We start from the raw sequence: 17,982 nt of genomic DNA, 5'->3' as shown, positions 1-17,982 counted from the left end.
TTCGCTGTAATCATCACAGGTTTGCTCACACCAGGTCGGCTGGCTTCGTGAGGCTTGTTTTAATGGCTGCGTTTCCATCATGGATGCGTGTATGTGAACTTATGTCAAGGCATTCAGTTTATAGTACAGGGGCAAGAGGAAATTGTTGCTGATACTGTAGAAGTAGAAAATGTTAAATTGCAGATCAACTATCAAACAAGAAAGGCCTCAGAGAATGAACCCAAGACCTGAGGCAGCACCGAGACAAGTCAGCAAGGGTGAGACGTCTGCGGTACGAAGAGGGCTGGGAACAGCTCTCTGACGCCAGGTACCGCATTGCCCTGGCACGGCTGCAGGGAGCGTTCCCGCTGGCACAGCGTCACATCTGCTCTGCTCCCCGCCAGCGCCCTGCTGTTCCCTCCTCCAGCGATTCCCCATCCTCTGGGTCCTGCCCGAGCAGCAGCGAGGGCTCTTCCGTCCCCTCGTGCCTGCGGGGGAGCTGGCACCGAAGAGGAGCACGGGCTGCAGCGATGCCCAGGAAGGGGCTGGGGTTGAAGCATCAGCTCCAGCCCAGCGGGACAGCAAGGGGGTGTGCAGTCTAGCGCAGGATCCAGCCATGCGCTGTGTCTAGTGCAGGATCCAGCCACGCACAACAGAGTCCAGCGCAGGATCCATCCCGTATGCAGCCCAGTGCAGAGGAGCCGTCGACTTACTAAAATTCAGAGCAGCTAAGAGGTGAAGTCTGGTACGGGTTAACTGCATTCTCCCTGCACCAGTCTCCTTGCCTGCCGTACTAGGGCTCTGATACTGGGAAGCAAAAACCAGATCTACCAGTGCAGAAAGCAATCATTCAAATGACACTTCTGGAGACGACCTCCCCGAGCTGCTGCCTCTGCACTCGCCCTGCGCTGGAGCACCCCTCGGCCAGAGGGACCCTCTGCCAGGGCAGCTTCAAAGCAAATGTTTTTTTTTCACTCATCAATAAATTTAACATCAATTCAAGTACTGTCTTTTCTTTCTCAATCCTCATTTAAACTGTAATCATGACAGTTACCAACACAGACTGGAAAACCAAAAGCGCAGCAAAGCTGCACTGCACCGTCACCAAGCCCAGGCTGGGGCCGTGGCTGTCACTCGGATCCCTCTCTGGGCTCAGTGTCACCTCAGCTCAGCCCCACCACCCGCCCTGTTAGAAGTGAATGATTCACCCGGTGGAAGTTTTTATTTCAGATGAAGGCAGGAGAGCGTTGCAAAGGCAAAGAGATTTCCTGCTTTGCTAAATGAGCTCAGGGTGGCACAAGAGGCTTGTTCTTCACGCCCCTGGAGATTTTGCACAACCAACTAGTTAATTCTTAGCTTGAGGTCTTGCCAGGCTTATTATTCTGTGCAGCAGGACATCGTTAGCTCCTGTGAGGGGTCGGAGGAAGGACATGATTAGTTTCTGGGGGTGACACTACCAGCTCAGCTCTGCTCCAGCCGAAACCTGGGACAATGAGAGCTCAGCTCAGCTCGCCCCGCAGATTGCCAGTGCTGCTCAGGACTGGCTTTGTCTACACAAAGAAGTGAGTTTTCTAACAGGGAATCAGATCTCTGTTCTCTACTTATATAACCTTTTTCCCCTATAAAAGACTTAGCTGAAAAAATAGGTAAAGAGAACACACTGGTAGCAGGAACACAGGAGTGAATGTGTTTTGCTGGAGCCTGGTTTGGCTTTGCAGAGTTGGCACTCTTTAGTTTCATCCCTGCCTGTGTCAATGGCATGTGGCAGCCCGGGATATGTGGCTCAGAGCCTCTCCTCTGAGCTGGCAAAGGTGATTTCCAGGGGCGAGGCCAAGCCTCTCCAGGCATTTAGAGGACACCCGCTAGCCAAGCAGCTGGGTCACCTACCGGCAAGGCCAGACCATCATCCAGCGGGACGTGGGTGTCTCAAGTCAGGGCAGGCAGCTGCTGCGGGAAAAGCCCTCTGCTCAGCTGCAGCACACTGCAGACAACAGCAGCACTGGGAGTGTCTCCCCAAACCCACATGCCTAGGTCAGAGAAGTTAATTTAGTCCAGATGTGGCTATTTTACCCCTGTAGTCCCCTCTCTTTGGAAAGACACAGCTAGCAGAGACCAGCCCCCCTCTCTCCTCCTCCTCTCCCCCTCTTTTCTGCATCCTGAGTTTCAGGTTGCACCAGATGACCACCTGCACTAAGTGACTTGTCAGATAAAAGGACTTTGGATCAATCAATCCAAGCTCTGCTTGAGCAGGCGAGTCCTACACAATAGTTATTCCCTGCTGAGCTTTTGGGGTGTTACTGGGACCGGCCACCAGCAAGCACGCTGTGGGTTTAACTGGCGGTCTGTATTAACCTGTACAAGACGAACCTCCTCTGACAGCGCACCGGCATGGGCAAAGCCACGTCGCCATCTCTGCTGGGCTCTGGCTCACGTGTGCTGCCTCCTGTGCGCTGCTGCCTGTGCCGGGGGCTCCCTCGTGCTCCCTCGCACACCCCACACGGTGCCCACCCTCAGGCAGCGCCTGTGGGTCAGGGAGCGAGGGGGACACTGGCCCGCTCACATGTGCAAGGTGGCCCGTCTGGCCTGTGCACTAAAGCGATGGAGCCACTTAGTGCGTAAGCCCTGGGCAAGGCACCTGACCCCTCTGGATTTCAGCTGAGGCTCCAGTTAATCTGATAATAAACAGGGCCCCCATGGAAACCTCGAAGCACAGTGGAGCAGCGCTTGCATGGGCAAATACATTAACCCTCTGCTTCTTCTCTTGCTTCAAATAAAAAGTCAAAACTCCACCAATAGTTCACCTAAGCACAAAAATTAATCACCATTATCACTGAGGAAAAGCTAAGCTAGCACAAGTAGAGAACTGAGCTTTGCTTTATATCAGAAAAATCAACTCTGCGATCCGCTCTCAGCCCAGAGGTGTAGGAGCCTTGCAACCACGGGCTAAGGAGCAGAAATTACTAGTCTGGTGCCAATTTCCCCCGTGAACTTGAGTGATTCATTTTTCTGCCTCATTCTTCCTATCTGTAGCGAGGCAACAGAACATCTTCCTCTTCCTCATGGATGAGGTACAGATTAACCAAGTGCTTTTGGCAGCATGCTCTGAGCATCAACACGGGCCCTGGCATCCCCGAGGCAGCACGGGGGAAGCTGCTGTCTGTGGGGTGGCTGGACCCTGCTGTCCCCAGACCCTGCCAGCACTGTCCACACGGCCACCGGGCAGCAGGGCCACAGCCGCCCACTCCTCCGCGGGATGCCCGGACCATCTCCACTCCTGGCGCTGGGAGCAGCGGGGGCTCTGCCAGGACTGGGGTCACAGCACGCAGGCAGTGCCACCCAGTCCCCGATGGCAGAGTGGAGCGGGTCTGAGAACCAAAGCTCGCGGCTGGGCAGGGCAGGGGCTCGGGGGAGCTATTTTTGCTTCCCGGCTGAAGGCTTTTGTGTGGCTTTGCTCCTGCTGCAGAAGCAGATCTGGGCTGCTGAGGTCATGGAAGGGATTTATGAACACTAATTCTTTGTTACACAACAGACAAACCTATTTTCCTCTGACACTGAGCAGGAGCTGCCCTCCCTGCGCCGGCTCCCTCTGCCAGCCCTCCTTCCCAAGCAGCCTTCATCAGCACCCTCTCCATGGGGATGCAGACCAAAGCCCTGAGATGGCCAAGAAGGGCTGCACAGCCCACGGGGTGATCCTGCTCCTCAGGAAGACCGGTGGCCTTTCCACCACATGCTTGGAAAGCAGCAGCGATGCAGAGTCTGGCTGGGTCTTCCTCACTGGGGCTTCCCCAAAAAGCAGTAGTGCCTGCCCAAATACAAGGAGGGGAGGGCTTGTTTTAGAAATACATCTGCAATACCGGAGAGTAAAATCTGTAAGCTGTTGGTTACCTTATCAAAGCAACTTTGTGTGCTTCTTGTTTCTAACCAAAGCTGAAACTGTTTTCAGCAAAGAATAAATGTTTGGTACTGTTGCTGTAACGCAGTCAGCAGTGAAAAGACAAGAAGGCAAAGGTCCCCCTTTGGGAAACGGGCTGTACTTTGAGCCTTTTGTCTCAGGAGTTTGGTAGGTACAATCACAGGTGGCTCCTTAAAAAAAAAAAGTGGAAAGCCAATGCCTTTTGCTATGGGGAAATAACTGTAGTAACCCCCAACAGGGTTTTTCCTTACTTCCCATATGCTTTTCAAACAGGATTACTTCTGCCGGCGTTACCAGCTGCTCCAGGAATCCTGACCTCCCCTTTGTCTTCCCATGGTGCTTCGGACAACGCACGCCATTTCTTTGTGCATGGTGTGCCCAGGTAGGTCTCCCCTCGCAGGACCACTGCCCCTCTTAGTGTTGTAGCACACGACTCTTCACGTCCCTGCGGAGCAGGCATTTCTGTATGGAAGCTGCTGTTCTCTCTTAGGCCAGCTACACGGCTGGAGGTAACACGCGCAATGTCACAGATTGCAGGAGCCTCAAATAAAATCGGCAAACAAAATTTAATAAGAGAAGCACATAAGTAAAAGCTGGCCCTGAGCAGCAAACTGCATCTATCTAAATAAACATGACTGGGATGTGCAGTGCTATCTTCTGCATTTTTATTAAATATTGACAGTTATTAAATGTCTCCGTTGGAAGATTTGCCTCCAAAAGCCAATGTTGCTTTTCATTTTGAACTTTGATGAACTGTCTCAATTTCGACTCACACATCTGCTGAACTGCAATTGACTGAGGCTGAAGCTTCTGAGGGATGGAGGGAAATCAATAAGGAAATGTCACGGGAGAGGTCAAACCGAGCTGGGATTCACCGCTGGCCAGTGTGCTCGCCGAGGGCTGGAGGGACGCAGCAGTACCCAAACAAAGGGGAATGCTGGGGGGGGGGGGGCTTCTGCTGCTGAAGTGTCAGGAAAATGAATTTTGTTTGCTCCTTAATTGTATTCTGATTCTCAGCTGGGAGCCATCACTGTAGGACTGCGAGACATAGTCGGGAAATGCAAGAATAGAAAGGTGTGTTTTGCTCAGGATTTGGGAGAACTGCCATTTGATATTTCCAGATCTCCAGCCAGTGATGTAAGCTCTCCTCTCCATGCACTTTACTCCAGTTTAAAAACAGGTATCAGACTGCAACCGCAGCTCAAAAGCCCAGAAGCAATAGCTGGTGTGTAATTCCCTAACGCCTCTAGCAAACCTAACTCTGAAACACACCCAGGTGCTCTCTGGATGTAGATTATTAGCATTGGGCTCCAGAAAGTTGCACCCAGTTTGCGCATCTTGTTCTCGTAACATGATCACACTTTGAATACTGAAAATCTCCTTAATTTCCCACAAGATATCGGCCATTTTCTGAAGAAAACTCAAACAAGAACAGGAGACACAGGGGTTTAGCTGTCCAGTCACACAGCACAGCAGCCCTTGCTTCTGCCATATTTCACTGTCTTTAAGGCAAATACCAAAATCCTTTAGGTCTGTCCCACCTTTCTGTCTTATTTACAACACTGCGCTCAGCACAGAGCTGCCTTCCAGGAACTACTAGGGCACAAAGAACAGCACAGGTATTTACCAGCCCACCCATAAAAGCCGTAGGTGTTCGTGCCGTTATTTTGCTGAGCAGTTGCTGATAAGGAGAATATTTCTAGTAACAACCTCCTGACACATACAGGCTGAGCAGGAACCAAGCTTAGCTGGCTGCCTCAGCAGCAGCTCACCCATCACATCAGCCCAGGGAAGACCAAGGACAAGCTCCCTAGCTGCCCACCTTACTCCAAATTTTGAGGGGGCTTTTCTGCACATCCTGACCCCTGCGGCATCAACCACAGTTGACAACAGGACATGAGGCTATTTGGACAAACAGCCTGAAGAAACACAGCACTCCCTGTCTTCTGGCATTGACAGCTCCATAGTCACTGTGCACCGATCCAGTGAGCCCTTGGACCTGCTGCTGCCGAAACATCACTGTGGGGTTTTTAACACGCTCCCCCAAAGAGTGTGGGGCCAGGACCCAGGGGAAGCTGCTCCTTTTGGGGACAGGCAGGACTGAGGGCAGGCGGCCATGGGAATGCCCAGGGGCAGGCAGGACCACAGCCCGGCACACCCAGAGGGAGGATGCGGCGAGGTGGCAGGGCAGACCTGAGCCCAGGTCGGTCTCCACACTCCCTTTTTTGGGCTCTTTTAACCCAAAGGGGACCCTGTCCCTGCCGTCCCACTGGCGGGGACTGTACTCACACTTGGCGTGGCGGTCGCAGAGGGCAGAGGTGCGCATGTCACACAGCCGGATGGTGCCTTTGCTGCTGCTGTAGACGAAGGTGTTGCAGTGGTGCGGGTGGAACTCAGCGGCTGTGATCACCTCCGTCAGCTCCTCCATGTTGGCTGGCTTGATGTCCACGATGTCTGGCAGGGTGAGTCAAGGAGCCCCACATAGCCCAGCCCAGACCCCGCTCCTCCCGTGGGGTCTCCTCCTGCTGCCCCTCCTGCTGATGTCTCTGGGCACCTGCGCTTCCCCTCACCCAATGCAAACCAGGTGTTCCCGGGAGACCAGCACCATCCTGGGGCAGAACCGCAGTGCCGAGCCGGGACCAGCCAGCACCAGTGCAGGGGAAAGCCGACGTCTGTCATGTTTTCTGTTCAGCCGGGGACTGCAGCTCTGGTACCACGGCCTGGAGCCCCTCTGAGCGGCACAAGACCTGACTCTGCCCATTCGCCCTGGGCCAGAGTAAACGTCTTTTATTGCAGCGTCAGGGCACGGTGAGTAACCACACCGAAAACAACAGGGAGGAAACAAAACCCAGAGCATGACAACCGACAGAAAACCACCACAGCCCAGGGGTGGCTGCCCAGGGATGTGTAATTTCCAAAACATTTCACAGACCTGGGTTTGGTGAAATGCTGGGTTGAAAACCGAGCTGCAGACCCTGTCCCCAGGCCCCGCGGATGGTGCCAGCAAGGACCTGCACAGCCCCACAGAGCCGGTGCCCCAGGGGATGGCTGACAAGCGTCCGTCCCGGCCTGACAACCAAGCCAGCGGTCACCGGTGGAAGCAGCTTCAGATCTTACAGTGCAATCCAGACACCCAGCATGGGACGATTTACCCATTGTGCAGAGGGGGAAAAAGAAACAGCACCTTTCCTCTCCCCCTGGACAGCAAATTAAGATCCTGCTGTTCCTGGCAAGACAGGAGTTAAAAAAAAATAAAGAAGAGGATACGAATTTCTCACCCATGTGGGGTGTTTTACAACAGCAAGTGTTCCCACAGAACAAGCTGCCGCAGTTCACAGCCACTGAGTGGTTTCACAGCCCGGCCGTGCTGTGGGTCCGCAGCAGAACCTGGATCCCAGTTCAAGCCAGACCTGAACCCAGCACACGGCCCTGCGGGACTGCGATCGCTCCCTCCCAAACTGCCGCCAAGTCTGGGTGTATTGGTGTTTGTAAGGCATGCTGGCAGTCTGCAATGAGAAGCGGTACAGGACCACACTGTGTCACGACGACGCTGCACTCCCGATGGTTCTGTAGCGATCCTGCACTTCTGACCCGCCATAACCTCTCACAACAGCCCCGATGCTTTGCTCAGCAGAGGTTTCAAATCCCATCAAACCGTGCAGCGGCTGGGTGACATGCACAACACTGAGAAACTCCACTCCATAGCACTGCCTCTTCTCAACTCTCCATCAGGCAGGGACCAGGTTTGGGTTTTATCGACAAAAGTGAAAACCGGCAACGTGCTCCTCACCGCCCCGGGCAGGCAGGCGGTGCTGCCGCAGCTCTCCTCCTCGCCATGCCAGTGTCACCCAACGCCCCATCGGGTGCCCTGCAAAGAGCCTGGTGGGGCTGGTCCTGCGGCTCGGCCAAATGCAGCCAAACTGGGGACACCCCAGGAAGGGGCTCCAAGGCACTGGGCAGAGAGGTGATACCGACACACCGGCAAGCCAGTGGGATGGGACATCTGAGTGGACATCTCTCTGGTGGTGACGTTTCTCCATCAATTCTTTAGTTTCTTGGGTGCTGCACTTGCACCTTGGCCAAACTCCCTCGGGCCACCTAAACTTCCTGAGGTTTTACCCGAATTTAGTATTCCTCACCTTCTTACCCGAAACACAACACACATTGCAGCCTTGCTCAACCGTACCCACTTTGAGCTCCTACCAGCCACGCACCTGTGACTGCTGAAATCCTCTCCAGCTGCCTAAATTTGCCACATGCCCTGGGGATTTCTCAGTAGGAAACACTATATAAATATCACCGATGATTAGTTATTATTTCTGATGCGGCTGTTACAAGGGTGACTGGCACGACTTCATTTGTACAACTGTGACTGGTGGCCTGTCACCCTGCTGCAGGGTATAATGGAGACTGCACAATTAATATTTCCTCCCTCCGTCTTCCCCAAGGCATCTGTCTTCTCCATCATGCGCGGACCGCCCCCCCCTCCTGCCCGCCCCCTGCGGATCCTGCAGGCAAAATGAAAAAATGTGTCACCCACACCGGGAGGCAGCAGTCATGATGATGCCAGCTGAGCCCTGCGCCACGGAGGGAGCGGTTCGGTGTGACGGACGAATGTGCCCGCCGGAGGCAGCCCGGTGTCCCGCCAGCGGCACGGCTCAGCCCGGCAGCATGGGCAGAGATGAGAGGGAAGTGCCTTGGTAATGACTCTTGGGGAGTCGGGATTTCAGGTGTTCTGCAGTTGGATGCACAGGTAATGCACACATTACCTGGGGACGGGATTTCAGGTGTTCTGCAGTTGGATGCACAGCGGCCAGCACTATTTTGAACTCCTGAGCCCCTGCGAACCCTTGCCAGAGCGTGAAGCTCCTGTACCGAGGAACTGTGATTGGGGTGTGGGGATGGGGCCAGGCGAGACACTGCGCTACCTGCTTGGTCACCATCACAGCAGACATGGGCACGGCTCCGCTGCCTCCTGCGGAGCCGGACCTCGCAGGTCCCCCCTCTGCCGCTCACCTTCACCGGGGACCTGTCTCCCCGTCCAGCTTTCTCATTCTCCCACTGTCATTTGCACGTGTCTGGTCTCCCAGGGCTTTTACACCCCACTTGCCAGCCGAGGCACCTCACTTATTCCTGCTCTTGGCCAGGCTGGGACTGTCCCAGGGGCTGTGGGATGGCACGCACCAAAGGATACTAAAACTTTGATTTGTGATTTCAAAGTTCCACAGGTTTATCCTCAGGTCGTCCGCCGACATGTAGGTCTCGTAGTCGCTGTTGACGGAGATGGAGTTGATGTGGTAGGTATGCGCGTTGGCAAACACCCTCCGGGGGGTGGCCTCCACCATCAGGTCCATGGGCCGGAGCACGGGTACCTGTGGGACAGGAAGCAGAGCGTCAGCACCCAGGGACAGGGTCTGGATGGCCCACCCGACCCACACCAGCACCCAGCACAGGGGGGACGCCCCCACAGCCACGGCGGGCACCCACGCAGCTGCGGCTGGCAGCCCTCCATCCCACCCTCCACGCTCTTACCAAGGAAACTTAATGCCTTTCTAAGTGTATGAACAGAAGGACAAGCAGACACAAAAGCCTTTTATTTTTGAAAGGCACCAGTATGGTTAGATTGCAGTGAGGCAGCAAGAGCCCAGTAAACCAGGCTTGGATCTCTGCTGCAGCAACCGTTCCTTCTTTGGAAAAAAAAACCAAAAAACCAAAAAACAAACCACTTTTGCCTTGTTTTGTCACTGTTAACTGGAATCTGAAATTCCTGGAGCATTTCTAAAAGAAATATATTTCTTGAGAGAGCCAGGTCAGTACAGATTTTTCTTTTAAATTTTTTTGCATTTGCTTCACAGTGAAGTGATGGAGGTAAGAGATGAGAAGAGACAGGGAAAGGGAATGCACAGGGCAGGGACAGATGGAGGGACCAGAAACAGAGCTACACATGTTTGCCTTTAGATTAATAAACATCATGTAAACATCAGGGGATGGAGAGATGCAGTAAGAACATTCTATGCAAGGAGTGGTGTTAACTTCAGACATAATACTCTTAAGGCAACTTAATACACTAGAAAGGTGTCAGTCTGTGCTCCTGTTTGCCAGTAAGCTATTCCCTCAAGCTACTTCATTACCGTGTATATTATCTGTGTGCTGCCCAAAGAGATTTCCCATGGCTGCAGAGGTGGGGATGGGAGTGTGACAGCCAGCTCGAGTGACACTAGAGCACAGGGACTGCCAGCGCAGAGCCTGAGTTTAATGTGACGAGCCTGCCTGCTAATTCAGCCTGACACAGTCAATGATGCATCGTTTGCCGCTGAAACACTCTGCTCAGCCATCTGGGGACGGAGGCTCGCGTTTTGCTCAGGGATTACAGGAACCGCCTGTCATTCAGACCGTCGGAAACATGACGGTTGTGCAAAGGGAAAGGGTTCAACGGTTACACCAGGCCTTGCTGGGCACAAAAATAAGTGCAGCAAAGGCTTTGGCAGAGGATTTCACTCAGCGAGATGATGCTGTGCAGCTCGACCGCACCTCATGGTCAAACCCCAGGCCAGTCCCCGTCCCCGGCAGGAGCCCAGCAGCACACTGGGCAATGCAAAGCAACCAGGGCAATCCGGGTCTGAGCCAGAGCAGCATGGCCACCTGCAACTTCCAGCGCCCCAGCACAATTCCCTACCCGATTCTTACAGGGCAGCTACTCACAACCACAGAACTAAGATAAACTCTTCAGCCAAGAAAATTCTCCGCACCTTGCTTCAGAGCCAAATTTTGAGGAGTTTTTTGTGTCTGGAACTTGGTCCGTCACCAGGTAAAACCCCCTGAGAGGAACAAACCTGGTCATCCATGACTATTTTGTTAAGGCAGGATTTTTTATCATCTGCTCCAGTGGCAAGAATCTGCACTGGAATATGGAAAACAGCAAGTGTCCATGCCCCTTCTCACCACGTGCTGCAAGCTTTTGGTTAAGGGTATCAACAATAAGTATTTAAACCTGAAAGCACTGACATTTTGAGGCAGGAGCAGCCAGGAATGCGCTGGGAGCACACAAAGGCTTGGGGACCTTGTCCCACGACAGCAGAAATCTTGCAGTGGAAGGCAAACCCCTGTCTCAGGACGGCCAAGGGGAGCAGCTGCCCAGCGCAGGCTGGGCCCTGGCCTGGGTTTAATCTCTTCTCCACTTAAGTCTGCCCTGAAGCCGGCTGGAAACACCACCACCACGGGACGCCGTGCCAATGGCTCGACCCTGGTGCCGGCACTGACACGCGCCCTCGCCGACACACGAATCACAGGCAGAGAAGAGCCTTCTGCCTCCCTCTCCCCACTCATCCCCCTCACCACCACGGGACCGTTCTTGGCTGCGTCTTTCTTAGTGCCTGGTCTCCAGCAATGTTAATTCCAGGAGCCTGTTCCAGCGGCTGACAGACACCCGCATTACATTCCTGCTTAACGTACAATAAAGGAAAAGAAAGGGTGGTCTGAGGGAAGCCCCCGCAGACTGCTCCAGGTGCCGCAGCCACGCGGTCCCAAGCCCAGCTGGGCAGGCAGGGAGCGGCTCAGGGCTGCAGTGGTCAGTGACAGCGAAGAAAAAGTGCCCAGCAAATGGGGCAACGTGACAGCAACCAAAACTTGGTCTTTTTTTTTTTTTTTTTGAAGCACACAGACTCCAAGCCAGTGTCTGCCTAAACCACCCGGCTCCTGCCAGCATTGCCATGGCAATCCTCAACAGCACAGAGATCTCCTCAGTGCATCCCTTCTTCAATTATGGAGCCAACCTGCAGGGCAGGCTCTGGTATTATATATACCCATTATTAAAGGGTAATTCAGTGTAACAAACCGCATCAAGTACATAGAAAGCCTGTCAAATAAAATAAACCACTAATAAATTAAATTACTTTCTGTTTTCAGGAAGGGGGGGGAATGCCAGTCATTTTTCATTTAAAACAGAATATGTCTTAATTTTTCTTTCTGCCTTTAGCAGGCACCCCCTGCAAAAGAGTCGGTCCCACTCATTCAAAGCGCACATGACACTCGATTCCTCTCTCCTTGTTTGGCAAAGGCTTCCCCTTTCCTGAGTTAATGAGGCACTAATCCTCCCTTGAGCTGTAAAATTCATTTTCTCCATGGTTGGGGGTGGAGGGAGTCAGCACGCCCTGGCCCCTTCCCACCGCCGGTGCTGCATTTCCTCCTGCCACCTCCAGCTGCCGAGTGAAGGACCACGGTGCAGGTAACACAATGTCAGTAATTGCTGCCGCTTCACTACTTTGTCCCCTGTTCCCATCAGGTCCCCCCCTTTCATTGTCTGTCATGTCAACTGTCACCGAATACTCCCTGCTCCCGGGGGAAAAGTTTCATGTGGCAGAGCTTCTCCTCGTCATTTACGGCGCTGTGATGGACGTGGCCTGGAGATATGCAGAGATTCGGTGTTTCTCAGGAAAACCTCGTCCTCTGTCCAGAGGTGCTATATTTCATGCAGTGTTTTCAAAACACAAGTCAATATACAGGGGAAAAAGATTAAGGCCTCAGCTCTGGGATGACATGGTCACATAACCTCTCACAAGCAAAAGTCCAGCGTGTGCTGGGTTTGAGCTGCCCGTCACTGGGCATCAGACCAGTGACACGAAACCCCCAGCACAGCCCCACAGCGAGATGGGACTCGGCCACCTACACACAAGGCGAAAGCGCTGCTGGAAATCCTTCTCATGGGACACGCTGGAGGCCAAAATTCCCTAAAGGGTGTGCATTTGACAGGGCTGGCTCGTAAAGGGAAAGCCCAGTGCAGACAAGCAAAGCAGCGATATTGCCTCTGCCCCAGAAAGCTGCTGCTGCGCCCCAACATCGTGCTGGTGCGGGTCCTGCACCCGCCCCTGCAGAGTCTCCTGGCTACGGGCAGACAGGGGAGAGGGTGACTGCAGACTTGTCAGCGTTGGGACCATGCACCCATTTCTGTGTATTGGAGAAGGAGGCTTCGCTCTCAGTTACCTCCACGGAAATCCTCTTAGCACAATGGAGCCGCACTGGACTTACGCCGAGATATAAATCTGACCCAGAGTAGTAGCCATTAAAAAAAATAATCAATAAATAATCCATTTAGGTGTCTATCCGGTCCCCACCTTATCAGGGGTTACCAAGCCTCAGCACCAACTGCAGTCGAAGCTCTGCAATTAACTGCTACGTGCAGCGGGACCGGCAGCAGGTCAGCTCATCAGCGCAGCGGCTGTAATGGCGACTCCAGAGCAGCTCCCACTGCGGCCCGCTCGGCGTGTACAGCAGCGCTCGCATCTAACCGCGATGCTGTAAACCAGCGGCCAGGGAAGAGGTTTCCTCTCTCCTTTTGCATTTACAGCCAGACAAGCTCTGCCCTTTCTGGCACGAGCCGAGCGGCAGTGGCAGCACCAGGCCAGCACGGCCACCCAGGAGTAGCCCTGCTCCCACCAGCCCACCCCCCCCTGCTCTGCACAAGCGCTGCCTGGTGCAGAGTTTTCTCCGCAGCCTCGGCAACCTTGCAGGATTTGGCCAAGTGGGATTAGTCACAGCCGAAGCCCAGATTAACCCTATCCTTGGGTTTGCAAGAAGGAAAACGTAATCCAGTTCCTGGCAAATCAGAGAGCAGAGCTAGCTGCTCGGGGATAAATCCGGCAAGGTTCTTCACCTGCTCCAGCAGCTGAGCTCCTCTGAATGTGCTCCCCAATGTTTATTTCTTACCTACAAAAGGCATATTCTGTAACTGGCCAACGCTGCCTGCAGATTAATATTTTGCAGACAAAAAGTGCATCAAACTATTTTCATGGCAGATTGACAATTTCATGCTCTTCAGGATTTTGTCTTACTGGACCTTCCCCATGAAGTGTGGAAGGTACCTTCCTGTGGGAGGATAAACCCGCTATCTCATGACCGGTCCACGTAGCTGATAGAGCTTCTGGTTTCACCTGTTCTCCCTAGACATTTCCCTCCCTGCTAAGCATCCCACTAACACCGTTTCTTCTGTTGCCTGTTACTGAGCCTTTTTTCATACAATGAAATGCAGGCACAGACTTGCTGCCAACTGAAGATCCACCTTCACGTGTGCAGGTCCAAAAGGTGCAGGCTGCCCCAAAAGGCTCTGGGTCCCAGCTGGGGGGCCAGGAGTAGGGGGAGGACCACGGACACCAGGTCTGCAGGGAGGACGGTGCAGCCAGCGCTGCGGCGCCAGAGCGGGAGCGTGTGCTGCCCAGCAGACCTGCCAGTCGGAGCCATTTCCAGCTTCTCAATGAGCACTCCGCCACGGAGGAGGCTGTCGGCACACCGCAGGGTGCCAGCACCGGCAGGCGCTCAGCACACACCTGCAGCTGCAGGAATTGGAGCTGGAGGGGGAGAAGGTGTGACACCACACCTGGCTGCGTGCCGAGCCCCCGCCACACCGTAGGAGTGGGCAAGGGCCGCAGGGCTGCAGGAGCAGGCGGCAGGTCCCTGCACCGCCTGCCCTGTGCCCCCTCCCAGAGCCCCCAGCCCTGCGGTAGGGCAGAAGTGGGGCTATCGTCCTTCTGTCCCCACTTGGATGCCCCAGAAGAAGCCAACGAGAGCCATTTGTGGGCAGCGGGTCCTAGCCACAATGGGGGCCGAGTCGCAGGAGCATCTGCTGGGCTCTGCTCCATCGGCACCGAGGAGCCGAGTTCAAAGCCTGAAGTTAGTCCACGTGGGCCAACTGTTCGGGCCATCAACACAAATACCGCCCCCAAAAAACAGGGCCAGTTCACAAAGGGTTTTTAGTGCAAGGCTGAGCATTGGCTGCAAGTGTCGTTCCACATACAGCCCAAATCATCCCAGATTTCCCATTCTTTGTATATTTTTATAGCATGATAGGATTTTTTTTGTTTGTAACTGAGAATTTGTCCTAGTTCAGTTATTATACTCCAGGATTACTTTCACCATCTGTACCTAAATTCTGAAATAAGATTGCAGAAACCGCGAAGAACAAACAGAACATTTTTCTTATCCGAAGTTAAAAATCCTGAACTCTTCATGCTAATCTCATTAGAATTGCATTCCCTGTAAAGATGTGATTGTTTGAAAAGATATTTTTAAACTTATTTCTCCCACTGAAAAAGAGCCAGTGTCAGTAAAATCCCACCTAGCAGTTTACAATTTTCCTGCTTTTCCCGGGATAAGTGTGCAGAAGCACAGCCATATTACCAAACACAAATTCAAAGCAATCCAAACCCGTTTGATAATTCTGCTCAGCGCATTGTTTTTACAGAACGTCTAGACACAGATACCGGCAGTGTAATTGCTGTGGAAAAAGAGATGAAAAAAAATATCTGACAGGTCAATTCTCATCATCAGCATTTCAAGGCGAGTTTACAAATATTAAAAGGATTAATAATGAGTTTTCACCAGAAAAGAAAGAGTTCAACTCATGACCTGGGATAAACAAAAGAATGAGAAAAACAGCGGCAAAAACGGGCTCCTTCATTTCTTTTCAAGTATCTGCAGAATGAAGCAGGCAGAGATGCAGGCAGTGCACGCTGGCGGGCTGGGTGCTGCCGCTGGCTTGGCCAGAGGGGAGTCCCGGCTCTGCAGACTCGCTGTGGCCGTGCCGCAAGCACCCTGTCCCCATGCCCAGCCAGGCCCTCCTGTGCCTTGCAGCCGTGGCACAAGGCGCCAGCGCTGCCCATCCCTGGGGGAACCACCGTTACCTCCACGGTGACTTCGGAGCCCGAGCCCTGCAGACTGGCCATGCCTCAGCGGGAGACCGAGCCAAGCCCTTCCTTCTTCATGTACGGTGCTGCTTCAAGAGCGACAAAAATCAAGCACCTCCAAGTCAGTAACCACACAGGTCCCCAGCACGTCCCAGACCAGCACGCTGGCTTCCCAGAGACAGCACTGCGTGGCGGCGAGCCCAGTGCTGCCCTGCTCGGGCAGAGGGGCCAGGCTACCTAAGGGAAGCTGAGCATGCAAGTATTACACATTGAGCTGCTTCAGAGCAATGTAAGTGACTAATGAAAGTGGGAGAATCCTTTTTTTTTAATTTCTGTGGCAATGGTTTGATGACGATCATTTGAAATTGATTAGTTCTGCCATGTGCATTTTATAACCAAAAAAGCCAAATGTTTCACATTACCTTGTAATTTAAATGATAATGCTTTGGAGAATGTATACAAGGGAAAGACAGACAAATCTCTTTGCTGGGGCAGAAATGCAGCAGCACAGCAGTCCTTCTCCGAAGCATCCCCCATCCCTTTCCCTCTCCCATCACATGGCCCCACTCTGGGGCTGCCCATCAGGTGCACTGGATGCAGCGGGAACACAGCAGAGCCTCCCCAGGAAACTGTGCCCAGGGGCCAAGAAATCTGAGTGCTTTGGCAAAATGGGAGATATAAAACAGAATTTATGATGGATTTTGCTGGAACTGAGAGAGTGAAGTGGTAGCTCTTAATCAGAGAGAGATTTGTGACAGCTACAAACACCAAGAACCGGGCACATCAATGCACCTGCTCATCACATCCACATCGCACTTAGCCTGGGAGGGTCATTCCTCACCCAGGGAGGTGTCCAGTGGAGATCACAGAAAACCACCCTCTGTACCACGGCGATCTCCTCAGTCCTTAATAACCTGGGTGAGACACAACCCTGCTGCCCAGAGCAACTGGTCCCTGGGCTTGTTAGGTGCACACCAGCCAGCTTGCAGGGTGCTTCCTTACTTACCAACATCTTAAAGTGCTTGGGGCAGAGATCAGCTGCCCGTGGCAGGGAAAGTTGTTCCCAAATGGTATCTGAGCTCCCTTGGGTTTCCCTGGGACAGAGGAGGGGAGACAGCAGCAGCCCCTCCTGAGAGTTCCTGACCAGAGCCCCTGCCAGCCCTGGGGAGCCCTGGCTGCTCTCCCTGCTGCAGATGTAGCTCAGGAGCAGGGGACTCGGTGGAGTGAGAAATCCCAGCCTGGCTTGAGAACGCACAGTGGCCTGATACAAGAACATCCTTCAGCAGCAGCCTCCACCCAGCACATCGGGGAGGCAGAAGGCCGTCCCTGAGGCACTTGGAGCTCAGGCGATACGTGCCAAGGCAGCGCTGGCAGCACAGCCTGCTGCTGCTGCTTCTCTTTAAAGAAACAACGTAAAGATCAGACCCTCTCTATAGCAAAGGGAGGTCCACGAGCTGTCTCTCCCGGCCGGTTCCCCAAGTTGTGCTCATCACAGGCGCAGACGGCGTCTTGCCGCACACAGCACCCGGCTGCCCGCAGCCTCCTCCTCCTGCGGGGGGGACGGTACCGGTGGGAGGATACACACCAGTGTTTCACCGCAGTCTGACTTGCGCTGTGAGGGATCAAAGCAAACACATTCTCTATTTAAAAAGATTTAAACCCTGGATATTATTTGTGTTAATTATTTCCTGCACACATCCCACGGCACAGGTACGGCTGTACACCAAGCGGCACTCGAGAGCTCGCAGAAGCTGTTAAATGAGGCCGAAGGGCTGTAGCTATTAGACTGGGGGCTATCCAAATAAGCAGAGCTCTTTTAATGACAGCAAAAGCCTTACTTTATAGTCTGAGCAGAGTTAAATATTTCTTTTGCACTATGTGGGTTAGAAATTCCTCAGAGAACAATGCTCATCAAGTACGTTTAAACCATTACCACGAATCGGTAAGAGATGATTGCAGCAAGGTGGTTTTAAAACGTTTTTTCCCTTGTCTGTGGTTGAAAATTAAACCGTGGATGAATGTGGATTTACTCCAAAGCGCGAGCATCACAGGACAATTAAAAGTTAAAGATACACCAAGCTGCAGCAGAATGGTTACAGCTATGTAAATACCTGTCTAAGTAAAATCATCAAAACATTAGATCAAACTGGGGCTGGCGGAAGACTCAATCTTCCGTCCTCAGGGACAGCAGGCGTTGCACAGGCAGATACTAATAACCATAATACTGAGCACTTACATCGTGTTTTACCTCTTCCCATTGCCGTGAAGCAGGAGCCGTATGTTCCCGCGGGGCTGCTCGCCAGAGAGCGGGGAATCGCAGCGCCTTATCTCATAGCGCAAGGGAAGACACTCAAGTAGCAAACTCCTCCAGCCATATGGCATCAAGTTGCTACCAGGCATAAATGGACTGAAAGT

The 17,982-nt window shown here is 53.2% G+C and overlaps 1 protein-coding gene across 4 annotated transcripts in view; it reads right to left on the bottom strand.

Annotated features, from left to right (window-relative positions):
- The window catches only part of PPP2R2B (protein phosphatase 2 regulatory subunit Bbeta), a 117,145-nt gene that overhangs the window by 3,323 nt on the left and 95,840 nt on the right, over positions 1-17,982 (bottom strand). For all 4 annotated transcript variants that reach the window (XM_076349982.1, XM_076349986.1, XM_076349984.1 and 1 more), the window contains 2 exons: positions 9,087-9,264; positions 6,182-6,346 (listed from right to left, as the gene is read on the bottom strand). In XM_076349982.1, coding sequence (XP_076206097.1) covers positions 6,182-6,346; positions 9,087-9,264 — 343 coding nt within the window. The remainder of the gene's footprint in view (positions 1-6,181; positions 6,347-9,086; positions 9,265-17,982) is intronic.

Source organism: Aptenodytes patagonicus, chromosome 12 (genome assembly GCF_965638725.1).
Source record: "Aptenodytes patagonicus chromosome 12, bAptPat1.pri.cur, whole genome shotgun sequence".
Taxonomy (NCBI): domain Eukaryota; kingdom Metazoa; phylum Chordata; class Aves; order Sphenisciformes; family Spheniscidae; genus Aptenodytes; species Aptenodytes patagonicus.
Note: the sequence above shows the minus strand (reverse complement) of the source record. Positions and strands in the feature narration are given on the sequence as shown.